Source organism: Corvus kubaryi, unplaced genomic scaffold (assembly GCF_017639235.1).
Source record: "Corvus kubaryi isolate FWS band 111438036 unplaced genomic scaffold, C.kubaryi_AGA036_p1.0 68, whole genome shotgun sequence".
NCBI classification, from domain to species: domain Eukaryota; kingdom Metazoa; phylum Chordata; class Aves; order Passeriformes; family Corvidae; genus Corvus; species Corvus kubaryi.
This window is the reverse complement of record NW_024582056.1, coordinates 12,408,131-12,432,960: the sequence shown is the minus strand read 5'-3', so window position 1 is coordinate 12,432,960 and position 24,830 is coordinate 12,408,131. Positions and strand designations below refer to the sequence as shown.

General features: G+C 44.5%; 2 protein-coding genes across 7 annotated transcripts in view; both read left to right on the top strand.

Annotated features, from left to right (window-relative positions):
* The window catches only part of DDC (dopa decarboxylase), a 73,951-nt gene extending 69,947 nt beyond the window's left edge, over positions 1-4,004 (top strand). For 5 of the 6 annotated variants that reach the window (XM_042048838.1, XM_042048836.1, XM_042048840.1 and 2 more), the window contains one exon: positions 5-4,004. In XM_042048838.1, coding sequence (XP_041904772.1) covers positions 5-220 — 216 coding nt within the window. In that variant the 3' untranslated portion in view covers positions 221-4,004. The remainder of the gene's footprint in view (positions 1-4) is intronic. The other variant, XM_042048841.1, reaches the window with a different exon arrangement.
* A 2,033-nt stretch (positions 4,005-6,037) lies between these two features.
* On the top strand, positions 6,038-11,342 carry FIGNL1 (fidgetin like 1). The gene is made up of 2 exons (XM_042048876.1): positions 6,038-6,080; positions 8,661-11,342. Exon 2 carries the CDS (start codon positions 8,669-8,671, stop codon positions 10,736-10,738), a length of 2,070 nt encoding a protein of 689 aa, XP_041904810.1. The 5' UTR covers positions 6,038-6,080; positions 8,661-8,668; the 3' UTR covers positions 10,739-11,342.
* The last annotated feature ends 13,488 nt before the right edge of the window (positions 11,343-24,830 follow it).

Sequence of the window (24,830 nt, the reverse complement as noted above, 5' to 3'; positions counted from 1 at the left end):
TCAGGGCTCAAATGAACTAAATGAGGCACTTCTTCAAAGCATAAATGATGCCAAGAAGATCCATCTGGTCCCGTGCCACCTGAGAGAGAAGTTTGTGCTACGTTTTGCTATTTGTTCCCGCACAGTGGAATCCACCCATGTCAAGTTTGCCTGGCAGCACATCTCACAGCTGGCAACTGATCTTCTGAAAACATGGGAGCAAAACCACCACCAGCAGTAACAGCAATGAAGTATAAGTGGAGATGAGGTAATTAACTGGCTTTCTCTGTGTTGCCAAGTTTTATTTTAGGTGCAGGTGGGAAAGTCAAACTATGAAGGAAAAAAATACAAAACCTGTTGTTATATAGCCCAGCTGCAGTAGCAAAATCCTTGCCAGCAAGTTGTGTTGTAACCTTAGTCATTCCTTCTCTGTACTGTAGTTTCATCCTGCTTGTTTCCAGAGGCACATAGACAAGGAGACTTGAGCTGTCATTTCTTACCAGTTTGTAGCCAAGAGCATTTGTTCAACCAAGCAATGGAAATGGAAGGGTTGGTGCTCCCTCTGTTGTCCCCATTCACCTCTAGCATACCCCCTCCTTTCCTCACAGATGAAACTGAGAGGTGTTTTAGCCAATTAATTTAACATTACTATGAGTGCAGAAAGAATCCAAGTTGGGGAAGTTCAGTAACCTGTTCCGGTTTAAATATGTTAATATGTTATATTAATATCTGAATAGGCATGCACAAATGTAGTTGCCAGGATTTGGGGCACTATCATGTCACGACACACTTGCTGCAGTAATTTTGTAAATGAACAAAGGACAAAGGACTTCAAGACTTCCTTCACTGAATAGCCAGACCCAGGGGAATGAGAACTGACTGATTACTAATAATTCTTCTGGCAGGTTCTCTACTTTCCCCTAAATGGTTTGCTTGTAAAACACTCATTTTGTCCAATACCAGCAAATAGGTTATGCTGGCTATTGGTTTCCAGATTGATCATTCATAATGAGGTCCCTGAAAAGCTCCTCCTGAAGAGTCTCGTCAAAAGCCATGTGCTACCCGGTATTCTATATTTTTAATCAAGTTATTATCAGCAGTGATTACTTGAAAATAGTCTGTAAGATACGTTCTGTGAAACTGACTTGTGATTTGTTTTTATGGCTACCATTTTGATTACTTCATTGTGTAATAAATCTTTGACAAAATGTGCTAAGGAATATGATGTCTAAAATGTTAAGTTTCTCAAATTAGCTAACAAATGAGTAAACAAGTGACAATTAAAATAGAAAGTAAGAGAACTAACCCCCAAAATCTGCTGTGGTTCCTCCATCAGTGGTTTTCTTCCATTAACAGTGATGAATGGAACATGAAAATACTGGAAAACCTCTTTCAGAGAAAGTCAAATCGTATGTATTTGACACAAACCATTGATATGTCATCCTGTCGAAGGTGGGCACAGTAAAGAGCTAAAATGAAAGTTAAGAGGTCAAAGTCAGAACCTTATCAATTCAAGAAGTACTTTTGCCATTTTAAAAGCAAATTCCAGACAGTTGTTTCTGTGTCAATAAGAACAACATAAATAGCTGCTCCAAGAAAAATAATATGTAGGATTAATTCCTACATTTGCATTTCAATCTTCCTTTTAATGCTCATATTATCTTCTAAAGTCTCTTGAGCAACTTGCACAATTATTCATCTTTCTTCCTTCATCCCTTTCAAATATACTTCCTATGGTTGGGAAGTTGCAAGTAGACCAGGGAACATGGATCAGGACAGTTAATTTGGCACATGGTCTGCTTCTACCTCTGTCTTTCCAGAAGACCTTAACAAATTTGAATGTGGACCAGGTAGATTTTTCTGGTGATTCCTAATCTCTCACTTCTGGGGTGCAAACTGGGAAGGATTACTATTTCCTTAAGGAACTGATTTCCCTGGTAACAGATGAAGAAAGGGATGACCAATGATTTTAGTAAAACACAGTAATATTTGAGCAGGTAACTGACACAAGACACTATTGTCAGTTGCAGAAATTTTGATAGCATCATTCTCTTTAGCAGAACCAATATGAAATCTAGCTTTTCTGTGGTAGCACAATGCAATAGACTGGTAGACTGAAGAGACTGAAAAATGCTGGCAAATTGTTCCCTTTCTCTGTTATCATTTTTTTTAAAACAACATTATTCAGATCTCATGACCTGGAAAACAATGTTCATCCATAACACATATCTTCCACACTGATACAATTTTACAACTTTTACATTATGAAAATTCTAGAATCTTGGAGCCAGAGAAGAATTACACCTTCTCTGTGAGAGAGACCAGTATTTTGTATGTGAAATATATAAGCAGGTCTGTCTGGGGAAAAAAAAAAAAAAAGGGAGAGAGATCAGATTTGGATCAAAGCTATCACAGAGTAAATCCAAGGTAATTCCACTGAAATGAAATGGAGTTGCTTTGGGCTTAGGTGACTATAATTGAAATTAAAAAATCTGACTAATAAGTATTGGAAAAGAAAGGTGTAAGTTAAGGCACCACTAAACTGAACATAAGAAGATTCTGCTGGAAATCTGCTCCATGGAAACCAGCACACAGACAAATGATGTCCACCTGTGTGAGCCTCAAACTGCTGGAAAACTGGGATGCAGGAAGGATGCACATCCAAACCCAGAAGAGGTGAAATGTCCCCAACAGCCCAGAATTAGACATAGATCCCTTTAGACATTTGTGGGAAAATATTGCCAAAACTGACATTCAATTAAACCTTTTTCAGTATCTGGATATCAGTTTTAGAAGTGGCTGTTGTTCAGATAGCAAAACTCCTCTTGGCGAAGAATTTAAGATAAAGGCTAATTTAAAATATAGATGGAGTAAAACTTAAATTTTTGTTTTCTTTTTTAAAGAAGTGATTTAAGTGAATCTTCTAATAAACAGCAGTGATGAGACCCATGGAATTACATTTCCCCATGGCTAGTCCAGTACAGAAACCTGAAGTTCACAGTTCTGGTTTTTTGGAAATTCTCAGATGATTCGAATATGTAACTAGTGAAGGCCTTCACAGTATTGAGTCTCTCATACCCTCTTTTCCCCATGTGATAATTCCTTCCTAGACTACTAACAAAAAAGGAAGTCTGGGCTATGTAATCAACTCAAGAACAAGCACTGAAAGGAGCATTTCGAAAGAAGAACATAACTGGTGTTTCTGTTCTGTAGCTTTGCAATGTATCTGTAAGTGAGAAACACTGCATTTATTAATAGTTAATATGTTAACCTGGATTTATTGTGCCTTGTGTGCAAAAGCTAATACAGTCTGTGCCGATGAATACTGTTTGATATTAAAAATAATTACAGAATCCCAGAACTGTACTTTAGTAGAATATCCACATCTCAAGGAAGACTGTGGCTACTAGAGAAGGAGGGAAAACACCTGACTTTTCAGTAACCTAAATTTATTTTTTTTTAAACTAGCAGAGTACAGTACTTACATTCTTAATGACAGATTATAAATATATTTTATTGCTGATGGCGAAATATTGAAAATATATGTATTTATGAAAGTATTGGTAATATATTATACTCTGAACTCCATTATAATTATTAAATTTCCAATTTGTTCTTGTCTTTACATACAAAATTCTGCTCATGGCCATTTTGTTGTTGTTGTTGTGTTGTTATCACCATATGTGATGAGTAGCACTCACATTGAAGTTGCCTTACACCAGCAGTCTAAACCGTGAGAGGTATAAACCTGAATTACTCAAAGACAGCAGCAAATGTGAAATAAAACTGAGAATCCTGAAAACCAGGGTGGTTGGTATTGGGATAGTTAAATAACTGTCAATGGATAATATCTACATAGCATATGTAAAGTTTGTATGTTCTAAATGGAAAAATAATCAGAAATTCAATGCTCTAATTATAATTTGTGAGCTGTCGACTCCCTTTAAAATCTGTATCCAAAACCTACTGAAGAGACATACATACAGGTTTTAACTGGCAATATTAATAAATGGAAACAAAACTAAGACTATTGTCTCTTTGTACTTAACTAAGCTCTTCCCAACTCATTCATGCCAGATGCACTGTAAGAGGTCCAACTTCCCCACTCATATCAAGTCAGTGCCCTGATTTTCACCACCGGGGACTTTTTTTCAATGTGTCCTTCAAATTACTTTGCAAATGGGAGTTTGCAAATTTTCCTGTAGGAAGTTTCCTTCTCAGCAACAGGAGTCTGAAAAATACCTGGCCATACCCAGGGCCAATGCTGACCCTTCTGCCAAGTTCTGCACAGTCCTGCAGCTGGATCTGCCACTGGAGCCAGCTGCCCAGCTTCGGCTTTGGTTTGCAGCTCCGGTGCCATCAGGTAGGACAGGGAAGGGGCCCATGGCATGAGCCCTGCCTGGCTGCAGCCTGTGTCCCCAAGGCTCCTTTGCTCCCTACCCCTGTGCAACCCCAGGGAAATCGGGCAAGCATGCCTTGGGAAAAATTTGATGGCAGCAGAGTCACAAACTATATAAATGTTAGCCCAGCTGGGCCTGAGATGATAGCCTGCATACCAGCACAGACAGTTTAATGTAATATGCTGTCTGTGCTAATGGTATAACAAGCCTGATGCGTAACAAAAACCTGACAGTAACTGCAGGAAAGGTTCCTCACGGGAAATGTTCACCCACACAGAAGTGTCTGTGTTAATATCAGAAGTGTAACTGCAGCTTAGAGTGCTAATTTGCATCTAGGTTGGTGCGCTAATTTGAACGTGGGCTGGTGTGATACAGCTGAGGACTCCACCACCACATTCAGTTCATGGGATACATCCACCATCTTTTGCCCTGTAAAACAGTATGTCATTCGTCTTGTCAGAGCGGTTCTCCCAAAAAGGCCTGTCCAGCAGCTGTTGTTTTCAGGAGCGTTAGACAGCATCCCCTTCTGACACTGCCGTGGTGGCCCCACAGCCGCTGCCACAGGGGCAGAGATGAAATAGGTGGCCATGGTGGTCAAGTGCTTGTGTGCATAAGGGCCAGATACCCATCACTGGCTGCGAAGTCACCACCAGGAGAGCCGGGCTTTGTGCTTGGGCGATCATTCATGGAACTTGCCTCCTGTGGAGCCCGTCCTGCGCGAACGGCTGTTGCCAAGGACAGAGCCCGGGACGCCACTGGCCTGGCTGCCTGTGAGCAGAGCAAAGGGCATCCAGAGGGGCTTCTGAGTGAGAGGAGAGGAACAAACAGCGGGTAGCTGGGGGATGTTGATGGAAGTGGCTGCCCTGCCATTCTGGGCTGCCAGACTCGAGTTTGACACAGGAAGAGCCACAGCAATTCTGCTCCTTCAGCCGCCGAACTGAAGGTAAAGGCTTCGTCTGCCTCACAAACTGCACATCTCCACGTTTCCATTTCCTACCGCTACTGAAAATGGCCTGGATAGGCAATGAGCATGGCAGAACCCCTTAACACTCTCCAGCCTCTCCATTCTCGGCTGCTCTGACCTTCAGCTGAGGAGCCAAGCCTTTATAAGGAAAGTTATTCCGAAGCTTGTGAGCAGGGCTGGCAAGGCGCGGGAGCACCAGCACCAGGGAAGCGCCCGGGGCCGTCAGCTGGGTATTCGGCGGGGAACCCTGGAGGGAGCCGGGAAGGAGCCGGCAGGGAGCCGGGAAGGAGCCGGGAAGGAGGCGGGAAGGAGGCGGGAAGGAGCCGGGAAGGAGCCGGGAAGGAGCCGGGAAGGAGGCGGGAAGGAGGCGGGAAGGAGCCGGGAAGGAGGCGGCAGGGCCGCAGGCACGCGCCGACCCGCGGAAGGCACGCGCGCGCCATGCCACGAGCTGCGGGTGGCGCGGGCCGGCCCCGCCTCCCAAGGCACGGACCCCGCGCCCATTGGGCGGCGCGCGCCTCAGGCACAGCCAATAGGGAGCGCCCGTCCTGCCGCGCGCCGTCCCTCCCAGCGCCGCGGGTGACGTCAGCGCAGCGAGCCCGTCCCTCCCCCACTCGGGCCGCCCTCCCGGCCTCTGATTGGCTGCGCCTCCCGAACCTTGCTATCCGATTGGCGGGCGGGGCGGGGCGGGGCCGGCTGCGGAGCGGGCGCGCGCGGTTCGCAGAAGCGGCGGCGGCCCGGTGGGTGCGGGGAGCGGGGAGCGGGAGCGGGAGCGGGAGCGGCACGGCCGGGACTGGGGGAAGGGGAGAGGGAAGGGAGGGAAGAAAGGAGGGAGCGAGCGAGCGAGCGAGCTGCGGGACCTCCTCGGGGCTCTGGTCTCCGCTTCCCGGGGCCGTGAGAGGGGACCCGCCCGTCGCTCCTGAGCTGAGGGGCCGTGGCTGCCGGCTGGGTAGGGGCGGCGAGGGCTCAGCCGTGCCCGGGCAGCTCCCCGGCTGGATTCCTGGCCTGAGGGCAGTGAATGGGCGGGTGTGCTCGCGTACTTGCCCGTGGTTCCCTGGCTCGCAGGCAGGCGTGCCCTGTGCTGGTGTGTGAAGGCAGCGGCACCAGCAGCAGCTCCCGCCCGCTCCGCACCTCTGTGCCAGAGATCCATTGGTGCCAGTGCCTGGATACGCCCCAGCTTCGGGCATGCACACGAAGTAGGGTATCCTCGTCTGGGGACAGTTCTGAACAGTTCTGCCTGAACGTGTGTGCATGTGGCTCTCTTGGAGAGAAGTTGTAAGGCTATGAGGACAGTTAATAGGTATTAGAATAGGGGGAGGTAATGTGATGCTAGACGATGCTTAAGATGTATATAAATAACTAAAGGGAGGATGTCAAGAGGATGGAGCCAGGCTCTTGTTGGTGGTACCGAGCAATAGGACAAGAGGCAGTGGGCAGAAACTGAGGCACAGGAAGTTGCACCTGAATACAAGGAAGAACTTCTTCACTGTGCAGGTGACTGAGCACTGGAACAGGTTTCCTAGAGATTGTGGGGTCTCCCTGACTGGAGATACTCAAGAACCATCTGGACACAATCCTGTGCCATGTGCTGTGGGATGACCGTGCTTGAGCAGGGAGGCTGGACCAGATGACCACTGTGGTGCCTTCCAACCTGACCCATTTTGTGATTCTGTGAATAATCAAACTAAACAAATTTCAAACTGGTTACCACTGTTCACTTGTTATGACCTTCTCTCAGTGCTATGAAGGGGACCATTGAATCCTTAAGGAAGTGGTGGTGAACTTGAGATTTTGTGTTCTGAATGACCGAAGTATTTCTTCGGAGTAAATACCTGCTATTAAACTTTTCCTGAACTTAAGCTTTTATGTTGCTTAAGATATTTTTGGTTCAACAGTTACAAAAAAGTTATGTGCACAGTGATAGCTGTTTAGAGAAAAGAAGTAGAAAGCTGCAGCCTTTCTCTGTTCACCTGTCACTCAGCTATGGAGGGGTTATGATGTGAGTTTGTATCAGATTCTCTAGGTGCGAGTTAGACTTCTCACGGTGCAAAAGTTGGCAGTAACTTTTTAGAGAGAAAGCCTTGCTTTTGTGGTTTTGTTTTGTTTGTTTGAATTGGATTTGCTTGTAGAGGTGCCAGATTTGCAGGTAAAATGTATTTTGACTTTTCTAAACAGCTCTACAAATTTGGGCTGTAGTAAAAAAAAATATTCAAACCAGAATGATTTACGTCCTTGTTATTCATCATGTGCGTAACCATATAATCGTATGAGCAATAATCACATTGTGCCCTCTGTTGTCTAATGCTGATGCCAGACTTTTTGCCAATAATTAGAGAGGACACCCCCAAATACCCTTCAGTTCTGTCTCCCCAGCCTTGTATGGACATTTCACCTGTACCTCCATCTGCATTCCTACATAGTCCATACCTGATCCAGGAGATTGCAACTTGATTCATACTCTGTTGGAAAGGGTGCAGAATATATGGACATGAAACTTTGCAGAGAAAGAAAATACATCATGAACATGAGCCAATCATTTCAAGTCAAACAAAATACTCCTGAGCCAAATGTTATCCTTCCTATTTCTTAAAAAAACCCCAACACTAAAGGAGTTTAAATTCTGCTTTTTAAACATGCAAGAGCTTTTTTTCTCTAAAGTGTAAAATGGGGGCTTTTTAGAGCCTTCTAAATGGAATAAATAGTTTTGAACATTTGCTAGTAGTCTGTTGCTATTTTATTAATCTGAAAGATTGCTACATTCAGGATTATTCATTCCATTTTTATCTCCCCTCGGAGAGTCTGCATACAATTTTACTTATTGGCTTGTTTCATTTTTATTACCATCACTGCAATAAATGAAATCATTCTGACAGTGGTGTATCCTCTGTCCCCCGTTACATTGTGCCGTAGTCTGTCAAATAAGAGTGAAAGCACTGGTGATTTCATTTAACAAGGCCAAGTTTTACTTGGCCATCTGTTACCATTCTTTGCAGTTCACTTACCTCCCCAGGAGACCTCTGGTTAGAAGCAAACTCTCTCTTTTTTTTTCCCCCCCACTTTTTTCTTCTTCTTTTCTTTCTTTGAACAAGGAAGAAAAGAGAACCTCAGTCTAAATGCCTTTGCACCACAAAGCTGGTTGCTTTTTGAAAACAGTAAAGTGTCCAGACTGGCTAAGTAGCTTTCAAGACCTCCTGCTCTGTTTCTCTCAGTTAAAATAATGTAGGTTTTCCCATGTAAGTATTTAGGAAAGGGGGGAAGCAGACCGTGCAAATGGTGTGAGATGGCATTTTGTAACTGCAGGTATTTTCTGTCTGTTCCAGTGTCAGTGATGGAGGCCCCCACCCCCAGCGCAGTGCACCTGAGTGACTGGCAGCAAAGTTACTTTGCTGTCACCTCTGGCACCTGCACACCCAGGCAGAAGGCAGATGGATACCGTGCCAAGATCCTGCGCATTCAGTATGCATGGGCAAACTCCGAGATCTCCCAGGTCTGTGCTGCCAACCTGTTTAAGAAGTACGCAGAGAAATACTCTGCGATTATTGACTCTGGCAACGCAGAGACTGGCTTGAATAACTATGCAGAAAACATTTTGACTTTGGCAAAATGTCAGCAAAGTGACAGTGACAAGTGGCAATCTGCCTTGACAACAGATAATGTATTTGAGTTAAAGTGTGTGCAAGAGAGGATGCAGGCTGGCAAATTTTTCCAGAGCTCTCAGATGGCACCAACAGATGCCTGTGTGCGAGCTGATAAAGGGGTCAGTGCCTCCCCTGCTCCAGCTCTTCCTAAACTTGATGTCTTTGGCAGTACCAGGGAGACTGAGCTCAGTGCTGGCTCAGCAAAATGTGCAAGTCAGGGACCAGATCTTCTTGAGCATCCCTCATCTTCAAAGTCCCTTCAAAGCAGTGTGCCTCCTGTGACCAAAACTTCAGACACGCTTCCTGCCGCTTCAGCCTCCTTAAGCAAACAGGTTCATCCAGGTTTCCAGGCAACTCCGCTCTTTGGAAGTAAAGAAGCCACTAATAGTAGTTCTTTGAAAATGTCAGGTAACTGTTGTGGCGCACAAAATTTGTCTCTTTTCAACCAGTCAGCTGTACCTGCCTGGTCTGCAAATTCTGGGAAAAGAAAAGCATTCTATGGTCTGGCTGATGAAGGCAGCACAGCTGTTCCTAGCCTTGCTCCATGTCAGGCTTCCCTTTCTACAGAAACCAGTGGTTTTTCAGGGCAAAGAAACAGAAATGAAGAGAGCAGTGCTCCTAGGTTTAAAACTGCAAAGGAACAGCTGTGGGTGGATCAGCAAAAGAAATCTCAAAACCAGCGTGCACCAGTCTCATCATATGGAGGTGTGAAAAAATCCCTGGGTGCAGGCAGGTCTCGGGGTCCGTTCGGCAAGTTTGTGCCTCCAGTTCCGAAACAAGATGGAAGTGAAAATGGAGGAGCACAGTGTAAACCTCATGTAGGGGTATCAACAGGTCCATCGCTGCCTATGGATGAACGGCTGAAAAACATAGAACCAAAGATGGTTGAACTCATCATGCATGAGATCATGGATCATGGGCCTCCGGTCAGCTGGGATGACATTGCTGGAGTTGAGTTTGCCAAAGCTACGATAAAAGAAATAGTGGTGTGGCCCATGCTGAGGCCAGACATCTTCACTGGCCTGCGTGGTCCTCCCAAAGGAATTCTTCTCTTTGGCCCCCCTGGGACTGGCAAGACCCTCATAGGCAAGTGCATTGCATGCCAGTCTGGAGCAACGTTTTTTAGCATCAGTGCTTCCTCTCTGACTTCCAAATGGGTGGGTGAGGGGGAGAAGATGGTCCGTGCGCTGTTCGCTGTGGCGCGGTGTCAACAGCCAGCAGTGATTTTCATCGATGAGATCGATTCCCTGTTGTCCCAGCGTGGAGAGGGGGAGCATGAGTCGTCAAGGAGAATAAAAACTGAATTTCTGGTGCAGTTAGATGGGGCAACAACCTCCTCTGAAGATCGTATCCTCGTGGTTGGAGCAACAAATCGACCCCAGGAAATTGATGAAGCTGCCCGAAGGAGACTGGTGAAGAGACTGTACATCCCTCTCCCAGAAGCCTCTGCCAGGAAGCAGATTGTCACCCGGCTGATGGCAAAGGAGCGCTGCTCTCTAAATGAAGAGGAAATCGAACTCATAGTCCAGAAATCCGATGGGTTTTCTGGGGCAGACATGACACAGCTCTGTCGGGAAGCTTCTCTGGGCCCTATCCGCAGTCTGCAGTCCATGGACATTGCAACCATCACGCCGGACCAGGTACGGCCCATCTCTTTCCTGGACTTTGACAGTGCCCTGAGATCGGTGCGGCCCAGCGTGTCCCCCAAAGACCTGGAGCTCTATGAAACCTGGAACCAGACATTTGGCTGTGGTAGATGAGCTGCATCACAGCTGTTTCACAGGAACAGTTGAGGACTTCAGCACTGCCACATGTTAAACCCGTGGCAGTTCAGTGCATCTGCACTTTTTTTTTCTGTCTTGGAATTAAATTTCTTATGTTATGCAGGCAGATGTCCAGGCTCTGGCTGAGGCTTTGCCAGCTGAAAAGATTATGAGGAGCTGCTGGTCATGATACGAGAAATTGCTGAACAGCAGTGGGAGCAAGAGGCTGGGATTGCTGGGAAAGATGGATCAATTTCACTGGTGTTTAAGGGGAAGGTGATCAAACCTCACAAATAATTGAAGGGAATATTTGGGGAATCTTGCAATGTCCACCAAGCTGTATCAGTAAGGGATTCAAGTAATAGCAGAAATACCGATTTTGGGTAGGGATATGGCAAAACTGAGACAGATGGGGAAGAGTAGTTAGAGGCAGTTTGGGAGGAGACAGGAGCAAAGGGAGGAGGGGTGGATGTGGGCTTGTATGGAAAAATGGAAGGGGGGAGAAAAGAGGAAGGTCTCTTGAGCATTGCTCTTGTCTGACAGCCTTGTGACTCATCACTGCAATCTATCCCAGCTTCTCATTAAAAACTTTTTCTGATGATTTTCTGCTTGACCTTGCTTTCTGTGCTGCATCAGCATGTGCGGCTGTGTTTTATTGGGAGGTCTGGACACCTGCAGCTGGAGAAGATGCTGTGGGGCTTTAGGATCGGGGACTAGCCATGGAGTAGCCAGTGTGGCCAACCAGGTGCTGTAGGGATCCAAAACTCACTGCCAAACTAAAGGCTGGACAAGCTGGCAAGGAGGAAAACCAGCATCTGAAAAGAGCCTTGCCAGTGGCAGGATAAGGGGGCTCAGGGTCTGGGCATGGGTATTTGATGAACTTAAATCCCATGGGAGTGTCTGAAGGCTCCGTGAGTGAGATGTCCTTGTGAAACTGGAGAGTGTGGGGGTTGTGTCTCATGCTTGTGACCTTGGGTCCTGTGAGGCTGGAGCTGAGGGACAGGGTGGGGCTGTGGGTGGATGTATGGGAGTGTGTTTGTGTGTGTGCGTGCTGGGAAAGACACTGCTCCCTCTCTGTCCTTGTCTCTGTGTGTGTGTGTGGTTTTGTATCCACTGGTTTGGATTAAGGGGCTCAGCCTTGCTCCCTGCTGGACCCCAAGCAGAAACGGCAGCAGCTGCATCCATCAGATTAAGATGGAAGATGCCTTACTCTGAGAGTGCTGGGCTCTAGCGGTCAGGAAGGAGAAATCCCGTGTCTCAACATCTCCTGGGTTCTACTGCTCCTTAAAAAATCCTCATGCAGCAGTGGTAAAATTGCTGGCTAGCTCATATTTGGCATTCATACCTAAGGTATGAAAGAATGCATGACCCTTTATTTACATAACCTGTCCTTGCCCACTGGCTGAACACAGCTGCCCCTGAAAGGAAAATAAGGAAAATAAATGGATATCTTTCCTTTGGATTCCTTTGTTAGTATGGCAGAGCTGGCTGCTGTGCTGTCTGCGCTTCGTGTTCAGTTTCTCTAAAGAATGTTTTCTCATACTGGGGAAAAAGCAGAGCTTAAAAGCTGCTCTTCCTCAGATTTCTCTGGATGAATGCTGTTTAGCTAGCATTTTTAAAAGACATTTGGAAGCTACAGGGCCCAGGAGACCACAGTGAGCCTTGAATTCAGAATAATTTGGAAGGCTTAGAATTTCTTAGATCTCATCCTGATTTAAACAAATGAGTCAGTTTTACTCGTAGCTCATGTTTTTGGTAAAGTCCAGTATATATCAGAAATTGTTTTGGAGAGATGTAAAAATTCAGGTATGGGAATTTATCTTCATTTTTGAAATAGTGGGAGTAAAAGAATTAGATTATTTTGTAAGAATAAATGTGTGATGTGGTCCAAAACAACTGACTTTTGTGCCACTTGGGTAAAGATTATGAGATTAAGCCTGCTCATACAAGTTCAGTATTGGAGAGCTATAAACACATACTAGGTAAGATTTTTTTCTGTCTCCAAACATTTCTTTAAAATCATTGCTCAGGAAAGTGAATGAAACCCCAGAGAATTTTAACTGTTTAGTAAAATCTAAGGGTTGCTCAAGGGTTAATAAATGCCTTACATATGATTAAATAATTGCCTTATTTATGGTGGACTTTACTCTGGTATGCCAAGGGGGCATTCTGTGGTCATCTGTGTATCCGAATAGTCACATTTTGATATAAATGCTCTACAAGGAGGGGCCAGTGAGTGATAAGAGAATAAAGCTCCTCCTCAGGTGGCAAGGACTGGGACAAAAGTTCTGTGCCTCGTATTTGTCTCCTGCAAAGTGAAACTTGTCAAAGACATAAAAGTAGAACCACAGCACCAGACAAGGCTGTTCTTCCAATGAGGAAGTATACTCACAGCTTTTTACCGGCTAGGCTCGTAGTTTAATGCCTTAGAAAGCCTTGAGCAGCCTAGAGAGGTAGCACGGGCAATCCAGCATTTCAGTAGCTCTGAAAGCAGCAAAATGGTAGCTGCAAAGCTGATACCACCAGTGGAAGCAAAGAGGGAGAAATATAGTCTTCGGTTGCCAATTCCTGCAATTGGAAGCTTTCAAACAGAAACAGAAACACACAGATGTTTGCAGAAGGATTGCAAAGCCAAAGAGGGCGGGCCCCCTCTTCGGCCCTTCTTCTATTCGGAGAAGGGGAAAGGGGAGGACTGGGGGCAGACCCGGGGTGACCGGCCAATCAGACACTGCTAAAGAGTTTGAGTTACATTTGGTTTTGCCCACGCTTGGAACAAAGGAGTTCAGAACACATGGCAGAGGCAAGTCCTGGCTTGTCTTGGGGAGGGGGAGGGGAAGCTCAGAACAGGCAGCAACATTCCTCCTACTTTTTAGGTTATTCATTACATTAATTACATGAACATGCCTTTTTTTTCTTCGGAAACACATAGAAACAGTGAAAGGGAACATTAGGTAAAGTTTATTCTGTTTTGGTAATGATGCAGGTAACACGACCATCTCTTCAGCCATGCAGCATCCTTTGGGCTTTGCTGCAGAGCTCAGAGCTAGCAGGACTTGCAGTGTCAGCCCAAGATGAGTTTCATAACCCTCTGTAACAGTGCCTCCACACAGTGATTCGACTGCCAGGAACATAATTTCGCAAAATACAGAAAATTGCACAGAAATAGGGCATGATTGTAATTTAAGGGAAATGGTGCAGATAAATCCACTCTAATGGATCTGTTTAGTGTATGCAGAAACCTATGTACTTCATTATTTATTCTTTTTGGCTGGCTGATCTTTGGAAGAAGAAATGCAGGACTCTCCTCTGGTTTTGTGGTTCAGCAGCGTTGGGTGCACAATCTCTCAGTTTCTTTTAAAGCTAAATAATTGCAGTCCTGAAAAAGTAAGGTCTTATTAATAAATGAGGCAATTCAGACTCTCAGTCCATCTTGAATTTGAGTTAGCTAAATTGTCTCAGAGCTGTATGAAGTCCCTGGGGGGATTTTCATTTACAGAAAACTGTGACAACACAAGTAGGGGAAAAAGCTGATGAGGCAGAAATGATCATCACCTGCTAATGGTAAGTGGATGGAAACCAGACTGGCCTCTTACGGGCATCACTAAGACTGTCCTTTTGACATAAGGCAGTTTTCCTTCTAACAGAAATTATGGAACTTCTCACAAGCCAACGTGACATTGGAAAACAACCCACCAAACAAACGAGCATGGGCTGTCCCCTGGGCTGCAGTGCAGGCATCTGCTCTGTGGGTCTGCTGGGCCCAGCCGTGCCCACCCCAGGGAGGGCACCCCTGCAGCCCTCTCCGACTGAAACCTTCACACTTGCGCCCAGCACTGAACAATTCACATAAATGCAGGGCTTAGGGAAGAGGCAGACACAACATTCCCAAAGTCCCAATTTCTTAGCCTAGCTTTTTAATATTTTATTACCATTCGGTATCTTACCTGTAGAAAATCAGTCATGTAAGATGCTGTAGCTATAAGCAGCTGTAGTACTAATAGGTCTCTAGTACTTTTTTTTTGTCCCATTAGGTGAGAAACTTCATAGAATCTTGGGTCATAGCTGTGAAGCCAAGATAGCATTATCACAGAGTTCTGGGTCTGGAAAGGACTCTAAGAAGTCCTCGAATTCCCACTTCATGTAAGGTGAATTATTTGTGATGCCTGATGCATGTTTTGCTTGGTTTCTTCTTTAAAAATGTTCAGTACTTATAAAAACCTTGGTCTCTTTTTGGACTTTATTCCCATACCACACTCATGGTCACACTCAGGACTTGATGTATTCAGTAGATGCTGCTATGCAAGCACAGAGTGGTAAATGTTTAGTGTTAGCCATTAATAAAGTGGCTTTCTTGCCTGGATTCTTCTTTAGCAAGATTGAAGGTTATTAAAATTCTTCCGCAGTGCTTCATCTCTGTTACTGTGGTGCAAATGTTCTGTGCCTTATCCTGTCTCACATCATGGACACAGGGAAAGGTTTAATTGTCCCCTATGTAGCAGGTACCTGAAACAGTTGGGATCTGTTTTCATTTGGCATTACAATACCACTCTTTTTGGCATTACAATAAAACTCTTTTTAATAATACCCTTTGTTTAGACTTCCAGTCGTGTGTGTGCTCATATCTCTTCAGTGTTGAGGTACCCCAAATGACAGTGCTCGGCACTGATAAGGGACGAAACTGGAGCAGAGTAGGACTGTCCATGGGTGCAGGGTGGCAGATGGATGAACTTTTCAAAGTATTGTTCATTTGCAGCAAAGTTGTTCTGAAGTTGCTGTGTTCTCCCATCTTGCCCAGGCTGGTTTCAACAGCAGCCTTACACAGCAGAGTCTCCCTCTTCCATCACTAATGGTCACCAAGGAATCCATCGTCAGTGCTGCAGGAAAGACCCAAGTGAAATCTCGGACATGCCTTGTTGTTTGGCTCTTACCGCACTTTGATTATGGCTTTACAACTAACTGGGCAGAGCTGTTACAACAATTGTATGATTTCTGTCTTCAGAAAATATCACACGAGAAAGACTCAGAGCAGGTGTGTCCTGTGTCCACATTCCCATATTGCCAAGGCACATAACCTGTTCCAGAGGAATATTAAGTTGTTTTCCTGTGGCAAAGATGGAGCAGTAAGCAAAAGGCAATATTGTTCTCTTCCAGAACCTGAGGGTCAAGGAAAGTGAATGAAAGCTGCAGGGATGCTGTAAAGACACCAGACCTTCTTTCTGGCTGGGGGAGAGATGATGCCTTGCTTCCTCACTGTAGGTCACTGGGGGAAAGGGGAACAACTGCCCTTTCTTCACCCAGGCATGACTGGAGTCGTTAGCTCGGCAGGGAAGGGGGGGAACAGAAAAGGGGAACCTTCGGCTGTCCCAGCTCAGGCAGGGACAAGGCTGCTGTGGATGTGAATCTGTTGTAGCATCACAACCACGAGCTCCTGGGTGCAGCTGAGGTGGTCTCTCAGATTCCCAAACAACACCCTAAGCCCAGGAGAGCCCCTCCATTTGAGTTGGGTTGGTTTGTAGTGGTCAGGGGTAGGGTGGCATCTGGTGTTCTGTCGCACCTCCGATCTTATCACATCCTCCTTTGGCTACGACGCGTGCAGAGTAATCAAACACGGCCAGGCTGCTCTGAGGCTTTTCACCAAAGCCATGTGAGAAGAGCTCCCAGGGGCTCAGGCTTTCCCTAAACTGTGCTGATAGAAAATTCCAGTTTCAGATTAGTTTGCCTGGTTTTGGAATTGGCATACTTCAATCAGAAATTCTCTCTGGGCTTTGTAAAATAGAAACACCTGAGCACCTAAAATTAAATGATGGCCAGCCTGCTAATGCATTGCTCTGAAAGACTGAACGATTGTGTGTTCACAGGGGAAAAAAATGCTGGCTTTTTTCTTTTCAGAAGTAGATCACAAAATTCTGGGCAGTGGCTTGTGAAAATTCCTACCCAACTCTTAGAGGTTTTGATGTACTATGGGTTAAAATGTAGTAAGAGATTAAATTGCCTAGGCTTCTGCTTTTAAATTTAGAATGTTTTTTATGATTTTCGATTACTGGCATTAGTAAACCTGTCTCTTTATGACTTTTTGCCTACAGCCAAAGGCAAGTGTGCCTCTGCCAGCTGGGACAGTTCCACCTAAACCTGTTGTGCAGAATCATTTTGAGTAATGAATGTCACCAGTCCCAATATTCCTCAGTGGTGGTTAAGACCTACAAGTCTTTTTTCTCCAAATGAGTAATTTTATTTTGTGACACTTGCAATTAATGACTGCTTCTCCTTGCTGGTCTGATGTAACCAGTGAGATTTCTTACAAGAGTTGTTATGAAATGGCTCGTGCTCACATACTTAATTCAATATTCTGAAGAAGGAGAACTTATTTGACCTGTGGATTTTTTTTTTTTTTACCAAGTATGAAAAGAAAAAAGAAGACTAAATATTGACATAGGGAGCTTGATTCTCTTGATATACTGTAATTTTTCCACACCAATTCTTTGTACTACAGAATGGATATAGATCTGGTGTGATGAAGGATATAGATATTTATATAGCATTACAGATACTCCTGATTTTTCTTAAGTGATGGAGAATTGTTTTCCAGAGAGGGCATGGACTCTGGAAGCTGGTGTCTGCAAGCTATTCTGGTGCCAGCTTCTTTTACTAAAAAAGAGAGAACATTCAAAAAGAATCAACAGAGAAAATTGAAAAGTGCTGTGGGTGGGGAGATCGATTACATGTAAAGACAAAAATTAATGTATACCTTCAGATTATTTTGCCATTGATGATATATTTTTCAATACCTGTTGATGGCTTAATGTTATATAAAAACATTTAGTGGTGATGGCACAAAAGAAAAAGAAAACTCCACTTTCAAGGTCACAGAACCTCTGGGCTGGCATAGCTACAACTGGAGAGAAAGAAGAAGCTTTTAGTGATAATTCTGTAATCAGTTCATTATTTTCTGCACGTGCCTTGTGATTTTTTTTTCAGTGATTTTAATGCTAAATTTAAAAGGTTCCACCCTGCTTAATGTGGTGCCTTACTGTCATATGACAGTGAGTGTGAGAGCTGACTGAAAAAAATTAGATGTGATAATTAAAACATTGTGATATCAGAAGTCGTTCCAAACCCAGAAGTTTTGCATCAAAGAAACAGAAGACCAAATTTTCAGAAACTTTTGCTGTCATCTGCTGAAAGTACACACTAACGCTGTGTCTGTAGATGTCTCAGAAGGGACAAGGCTGAGCACGCTGGGGACTGCTCCACTGTGGTTTCATTCATGAAAACTATTTCTCATGTGCTTTTAAAAATAGTTGTGGTACTGCAACTCTCCAGATAGTCATGGTAGTACAATTCACACCTCTAGTCACCCCAGAGGAGGGGGAATTCATGCCGGGGAATGTTACCTTTTGTCTGTAAAACAATCCCATTAAAAAATAATCCGTGTTTTAAGAGTCTTCATTGCCCTTAGAGCAGCAGAAAAGTGATGCCGCCTTATTTATGTCGCCACAGAGGAATGTAATTATTGTCTGTGGGTGAATCCCGATATCCTGGACGCATGTGCCTGCGGGTGCAGGTGGCAATGGCACTGCTGCTCCTCATCTTGCACAGGCGGGGGATGGCTCGCTGAGCGCTGCCAGCAGCAGAAATTGTGCGATGGGATATGGGAGCCTGATGAGCTCAGGCGCTTTAGCTCTGCCTGCATTTAGTACAGGCTTAGCAAACCTGAAGGACGCCTCGCTCCACCTATCCTATCTTAGAAATTTATGGAGAAATAGTAATCCACACAAATCCTCTCCATTTCCAAGAACAGCAATCTTTTCCGGGGAGAGGAACACCGCTGTAGTGTTGATTTTTTTTTTTTTTTTTTTTTTTTTTTTTTTTTTTGTAGCCTGCCACCAGATGGAGTTCTTTTTCCAAAGAAGTCCATCCAATTTCTTAAGGAAAGCCCAGGGGTAGTCAATGTTGTTTCCTGGTTTTGTCACTTAAAATCATCCAGTGTTAATGACTTGTTACTGGGCTTTTATTAATTATTGTATTTATTGTTTTCTCGTTGGGTGAGCTTCGATTTTTAAGATTTTTTTGAGAGATCTGCAAAAACCAGGGTGACATTTATAGAACTTCCTATTTAACCAAGGCAGGGTTCTAAAAGATTAATTTTACTTTGTGTCTCAGGTCAGCTGGAGCTGGGAAAAGAGGTGAAAATCCTGGTACAGTGCATTTGTATTTAAAACTGATCCTTGATTGGGAATTTTAACAACAGAATAAATGAGCAGGTACGAGCAGTCTCCCAGGCTGAAGATCCTGAAAATGCATTGAAATGTAGATACACATCAGGTAACAGGAACTGAGTCCAGTTAATTCAAAAGTCTCAATTCATTTGAGTTCTGGTTGATAGTAAACGGCATTTATTGCTCTCTTAGGATTGTCTCAGAAGTAAAAATCATTGTGCTCTTGCAATAGGGTCAAACACCAGCACCACCCGTACCCGGCAGTGCAGGACCCTCTCCTGATGCCCCCGACAGAATTCCTTTGTGCTGGATAAGGAGTTAACTTTTGGGGTGATCCCTCTGCCAGTGTGCGACTGAGCTATCTGGGCAGCGTGCCCAGCGTGCCCGGTGGTGTGGAGCCTTTGTGGCTGAGGAAACCACTTCATTGATTTCTCTGGAGAAATAATTTTCTGGAGCCGCTGAAGGCTTCAGCCCCTTGAGCACGTCTCAAGGGAAAATCGCTGATGCCGTCTGATCGAGTACATTAAACCCCCGTATATATTCAGATATAGGTGGCTAATATTGCTCTATCTTCCCGAGTCCTACAGTTTCTCACTTCCCTGCTTTGTGGGTCAGATGCTCTGAAGCCAATTTACATCAATTCCTGGCACTCTTTTTAAAGGAAGCAAGGGGGAACAGTGTGAAGTCTCACTTTCTGCCAACAACAGGAAGCGCACGCTCTTTGTCAGGCAGCTTGTTTCAGCCATCCCTTTTGTTGAACCAACAAATTTCTGGACTACAGATTTGGTCTTCCACACAGCACCTCTCAGCAAATCCTTGGAAAGGGAACGTCACAGAGTGGCAGCATGGATGGTCGGGGGGGAAAGCCCAGTGCTGTTGCAATTCCCTTTTTCGAAGGGAGTGTTTCTTTAAAGAGCAATCGCCTGAGGGAAGGGAAAGGAAATGGTGATAATATCTCCCTCTTGTTCTGTCCCGTGGGTCTGAACGTGCTGTTGCTGAAATCTTGCTGAGGGAGATGGCTGCTGGAGTCTCCTGGTGGCCTCTGGGGCACTGCCGTGTATCACAGCTGTCCTGCCGAGTGAGACAAGGTGAAGACGTGCACTCTTGGATCCTGTACTTAATTTTTGTGCCTAAAGCAGGCCAAGGTACTCTGTGGGGTCCAGAAATCTGTTGTGTAGTTTTCTGAGATGATCATAGATCAATCCAAATTCCCTGTTTATTTTCTTTGTCCTGATACATAGTTAAAATTGAAACTGATATGAGGCTACCAGAAAAAAATATAAATCCCTTCTCTGTAATATCCATCTTTGGGGTAGCTCTTTCCAGGCCCACTTTGTGACAATTGTACTATTATTTATATTGGGTTGTTTTTTTTTCCTTATCACTGCTGCAAAACTTTTTAGAAATCTCACTGCAAAAGCCAGTGTTTCTTGCACCTACCTTTATTCTCCCCAGTGTTTTCCTGGTGCAGAGGCAGGCTTAGTCTAAAGAAGCCAAGAAGTGCAATTTCCTGAAGAATTTTTTTTTTTTTTGTATTTTAACTCCCCCCAAAATATATGGTTTTTTTAATATATAAGTATAAACTTCTTTTCCCCTCTCTGCTGACATCAAGCCTCCTGGTGTTTGTTTCTTCTAGGTATTTCCTTTCTAACCCCAGCCCAGCCAACTTGTCAGGGTGCGCAGTGGGGCTGAATGCATCCCCCGAGAGGAAAGGGGATACCTCGAGGTGCCGAGGTAGGATTAGAGGCAGATGAATGTCCCTGAGGGGGCTCTCTGCTGGCCAGACCAGGGCTGGGGTGCTGCCCGCTTCCCTCCCGCGCCCCCTGCCGCTGCTGCAGCGCGGATGCTCGGGGAGCTGATGAGCTCCAGCAGGACGCGTCTCAGCTGACGGTGCCGGGCGCGCCTATCCCGTGAAGGGCTGATGTGCTCTCAGGAGCCAGGGGCAGTGGGGGAGCTCAGGAAGCCCGACCCTGCTACCCACGTGTGACAAAGCATTTATTCTGCTTGTCTGGGGAAAAGCTCCAAGGATTACCGCAGAAAACACTGAGAAAGATGGGCTGTGTAACTTCCCGTGTTGCCACGGTGTGAAACAGGAGAGGAACTCGGCCCTCTGGCCCTGGTGCCTTTTGGAGGGGCTCTGCTGGGAGGTGCTGAGTGGCTGCAGCCTCTCCTTCTTCCCCCTGCTCTGGAGGCTTTAACTTGCTCAGCAGTGATGTAGTCGTGGGCCTGAGAAGAACTGAGATCCTGGTAAAATATTCATGATATAAAATTATGGAAGTAGCAAGAGACTTTGTAGCAAAAGTACACAGCAGAGTGAGATGTGGAAATGATGGGGTTTGAGTTGAATATTTCTCTGATTGCAAAGGAAATTAGGCAAGCAGTTTGTATGGAGAAGCAGAACCAAAAGGAAAGCTCTTCGCTTTCCCCCTTGGCACACACTGTTTCTCCAGAGAAGCTGTGGTGATCCTGCAAAGTTTGACAAGGAGGGTGTAACAAGTTCTTCCCTATTTTCTGGAAATCCCACCCTCTTCCCACAGCTTATCTGAAGTTTCTATTTTGCACGTTCCTATTTGCGCAAAGTTTGGGCGAGCCTCATCTTTTCAGTTGCAAATGAGCATCTAACTAAGCCCTCATAGGCTGATTTTTTGTTTGTTTTTTATTTTTTTGTTTGTTTTTTGTTTGTTTGTTTGTTTTTTTTAAGTTTCTTCCCTGACATAGTTGGGAGGGCAAACAGGGTAATTTTGTGTTGTGTTTTTGAAGGCTTAGAAAAGCATCCCAACTTGTTAAATCGTTTGGTCACCATAAAAGAGAGATTTGAGCAGAACAATACATACCCATAGAAAAACTGAGAGAGGGCCTACAGGGCTGTACACCAGACAGCCCCTGTCCCAGTACTGCTTTCCTTTTCATCTGTGCATCATTTAAAGACATTTGCAAGGTAAAAGCTGTCTAACAGCTAATCATGGAACAGATTATGTATCTTGGCATATTTGGTCGAAATATTCTGTAAATTTAGGCAGCTTAAGGTGTTTGAATTAACAAAGAATTGGAAGGAAAACTGGCAGTTCTTGGTTAAAAATATATAAATTACTGAATATTTTGGGTTAGACACACATGTAGTATATACACATATAGTACATGTGCACAAGCACACAGACACTTTGATGTTACGTAAAACCTGACTTCTTAATCCTGTGGTCTTTTTTCAATTCTTAGAGCAAGGGTCTGCAAGAGGGGGATTCCTGAGTTTACTGTCCGCCAAAGAGGAAGCCTAATCTGTGGCTGGAGAATAAACAAATGTTAGATAGACCTGGCTCCCAATCCTGATTTTGTCAAAAACCTATTGCACGAGCTTGCATAAAGAATTAAGGGGGGGTTGGTGCTTCAATTTCCCTTTCAGGGAAGGGAAGGATGTAGTTGTTTCACAGTAGTGCTGCTGTTTACAGCCTTTCAGAAAATGTATCTTGAGTTTTGGAGACTATAGAATAAATTTAAAGATAACAGGAAGAAATTAAATCACCTTTTGCTTCAGAGTAATTTTCACTTGTTGTAATCTTACACACACGAACACACACTCATCCCAAAACCAACAGAGCTACACACCTGCTGTATTTGAAACAAAAACAGATATTCTCCAGAACTCTGTGTCTCCAGAGAACGGGATCATAAGAAAAGGATTTTTTTTTTTTAAATTAATGACAGCATCAAAGGAATTGTTGATAAAGGGCTCACACTACACCGTTCTCTGCTTTATCAGGTATTGAAGATAAAAAGGAAGTGTGAATGTATAGTGGGAACACCTGTGTTGGCTGCCTGGATTTGGCAGGGGTGGGGGTTAGGGAGTCACCACTAAGATCCAAATAGAAGAATAGTTTTAGTTCAGAAATTGATTTCAGGTTTAAGGATAATCAAGAGCAGAGGACAACTCTCCCATAGCGTAATAGGCACTATAATAGGCATGCTGCCATTAAGAAAGATGGAATATTTTTTATTTCCCTGAAATGCACTGGGTTTGGCTTTTCTTAACTCTGTGGTCATAACCCTTATGGTAGAGAGTAATTTCTTCACTGCTGAACTTGATGTGTTAATTTTTCCACCCAATCTTCTACCACCCTTCATTTCCTTTCTGGTCTGCCTATCACTTCTGGTACATTTGCTCCTACCTTCAATGACCAATGGTTAAGCTATCACGAAGTAGTTAATGAAACTCAGGCAGATGCCCTTAGTCTCCTTCTCCTGGCCTGGGCTTTGGAATTCTGTTGAAAATGCTTAATTCTAGATGACTTGTTCTATTAACAGATGCATTGCATTGTTTTTCTAAAACCACTCAAGCTCTTCTTCCTCTACTCTTCCTGCTGATCAGGACCCCACCTTTGTTTAAAGGTCAGTTAAACGTGATGGAGTTGTGACTCAGGCAGAAGCAGCTGCAGGGTCTGTTGGCGCTGGGTGTTCCTCAGGCGCCTGAGTATTCTCACTTACTCAGCTGTACCCTGGTTCCTGCAGAAGAAATTCTCTTGTCAGGTACTATCATAATATCAGGATATAATTGCAATATACCTTACAAGACTGGTTGGTGTCTCAGCCTCATTTACAAAGAGGTGGTGAGGCAGATGTTTCCAAAGCAGAAGTAACCATTCTAATCTGTACCAATACTTAATGAGTCCAAAAACCCCCTACGTACATGTGAGTGCTCAGCACAATTCCCATGTGCATTTGCTAGACTATGCAAATAAAACACTATCTATATTTTTAGCCAGGAACTAAGTGACTGGATGCAAAGCAAAAAGAAAGAGTTTGTGAATGTTTCAGAGCTGGACTCTGGGAGGTAAATCTCTTATGTGTTGTGTTAAAAAAAAAGTGAAATTCATGTAACAGGGCTTTGGTTAGTGCCCACAAATATGTTTTTGGCAAGTATTTACACCCTTTTCTTTTTCTTCAACACAATGAGTCTATATTCTCTGCCATGGCTACACTGAGGAATCTCTGTAAGGTGATAAAAGTATATTTTTGTACACTGCAACAATCAGTGAAATAAACCTGGAGTGTTTGAATCCAGATTCAAACAACCCTTAATGTTAAGAGCCCTGTGGATCTCTCTTCTGATTTATGACATACTAAAGCTGTAGCTTATTTAATCCTTGTCAATGCAACAGGGACACTATAAAGTAAAAGCTGTAGTCAAATTGACATTACTATTTCTCTGTTGAAACAAGATAGGGGGGAATAGAAAAAGAGACACCCCTCTTTTACTTGTACGACATGTCTGATCTATGTTTTAAACTGCCCCCTCAATACTCACGGTATTTTCCCAGGTTTTTTGGTAAAGTGTATGCAGGGCTGGCAGGTGTAAAGGCCCTGAAAGGTTGCTGAGGCTTTGCAGCCAGAAGCTCCTATCCCTGCTCCTCCAGGCAGATGGTGTCTCCCCAGAAAGGGATGCCAGGCTCATGGCATTCCTGTGTCCAGGCTCTATGAGTTTTGGTGCATGCAAATGGAGGAGATGAGCTCAAGCTCAATTCTGCTGCCTGTTCAAAAGTTTATGGACTTTAAATTGAAAAATCAGACCAGAAATTGAAATTGGTCACTAAAATGTCAACTGACTGAACAGAGATCAGGGTTTTGGCCCTGAAAGCTTCAGTAGAGACCTGAGGACTCCCATCACAGGTTTCCCTAGAAGAGGGCTGAGAGCAACCCCAGGCAAGCAGTCAGGTCACATTTAAAATTTAATCTGGTTGGACGTTGAGTGGGAAACAAGAAGTGAAAACTGTCAACTGTGCCCAGATCCATTCAGATCACTTCTAGGGACAGTTTTGATACCAAATTATCCTTGTTATGCAAAGTTCCTCACCAGCCGGCTGGTTCCCAGTTATGCATGG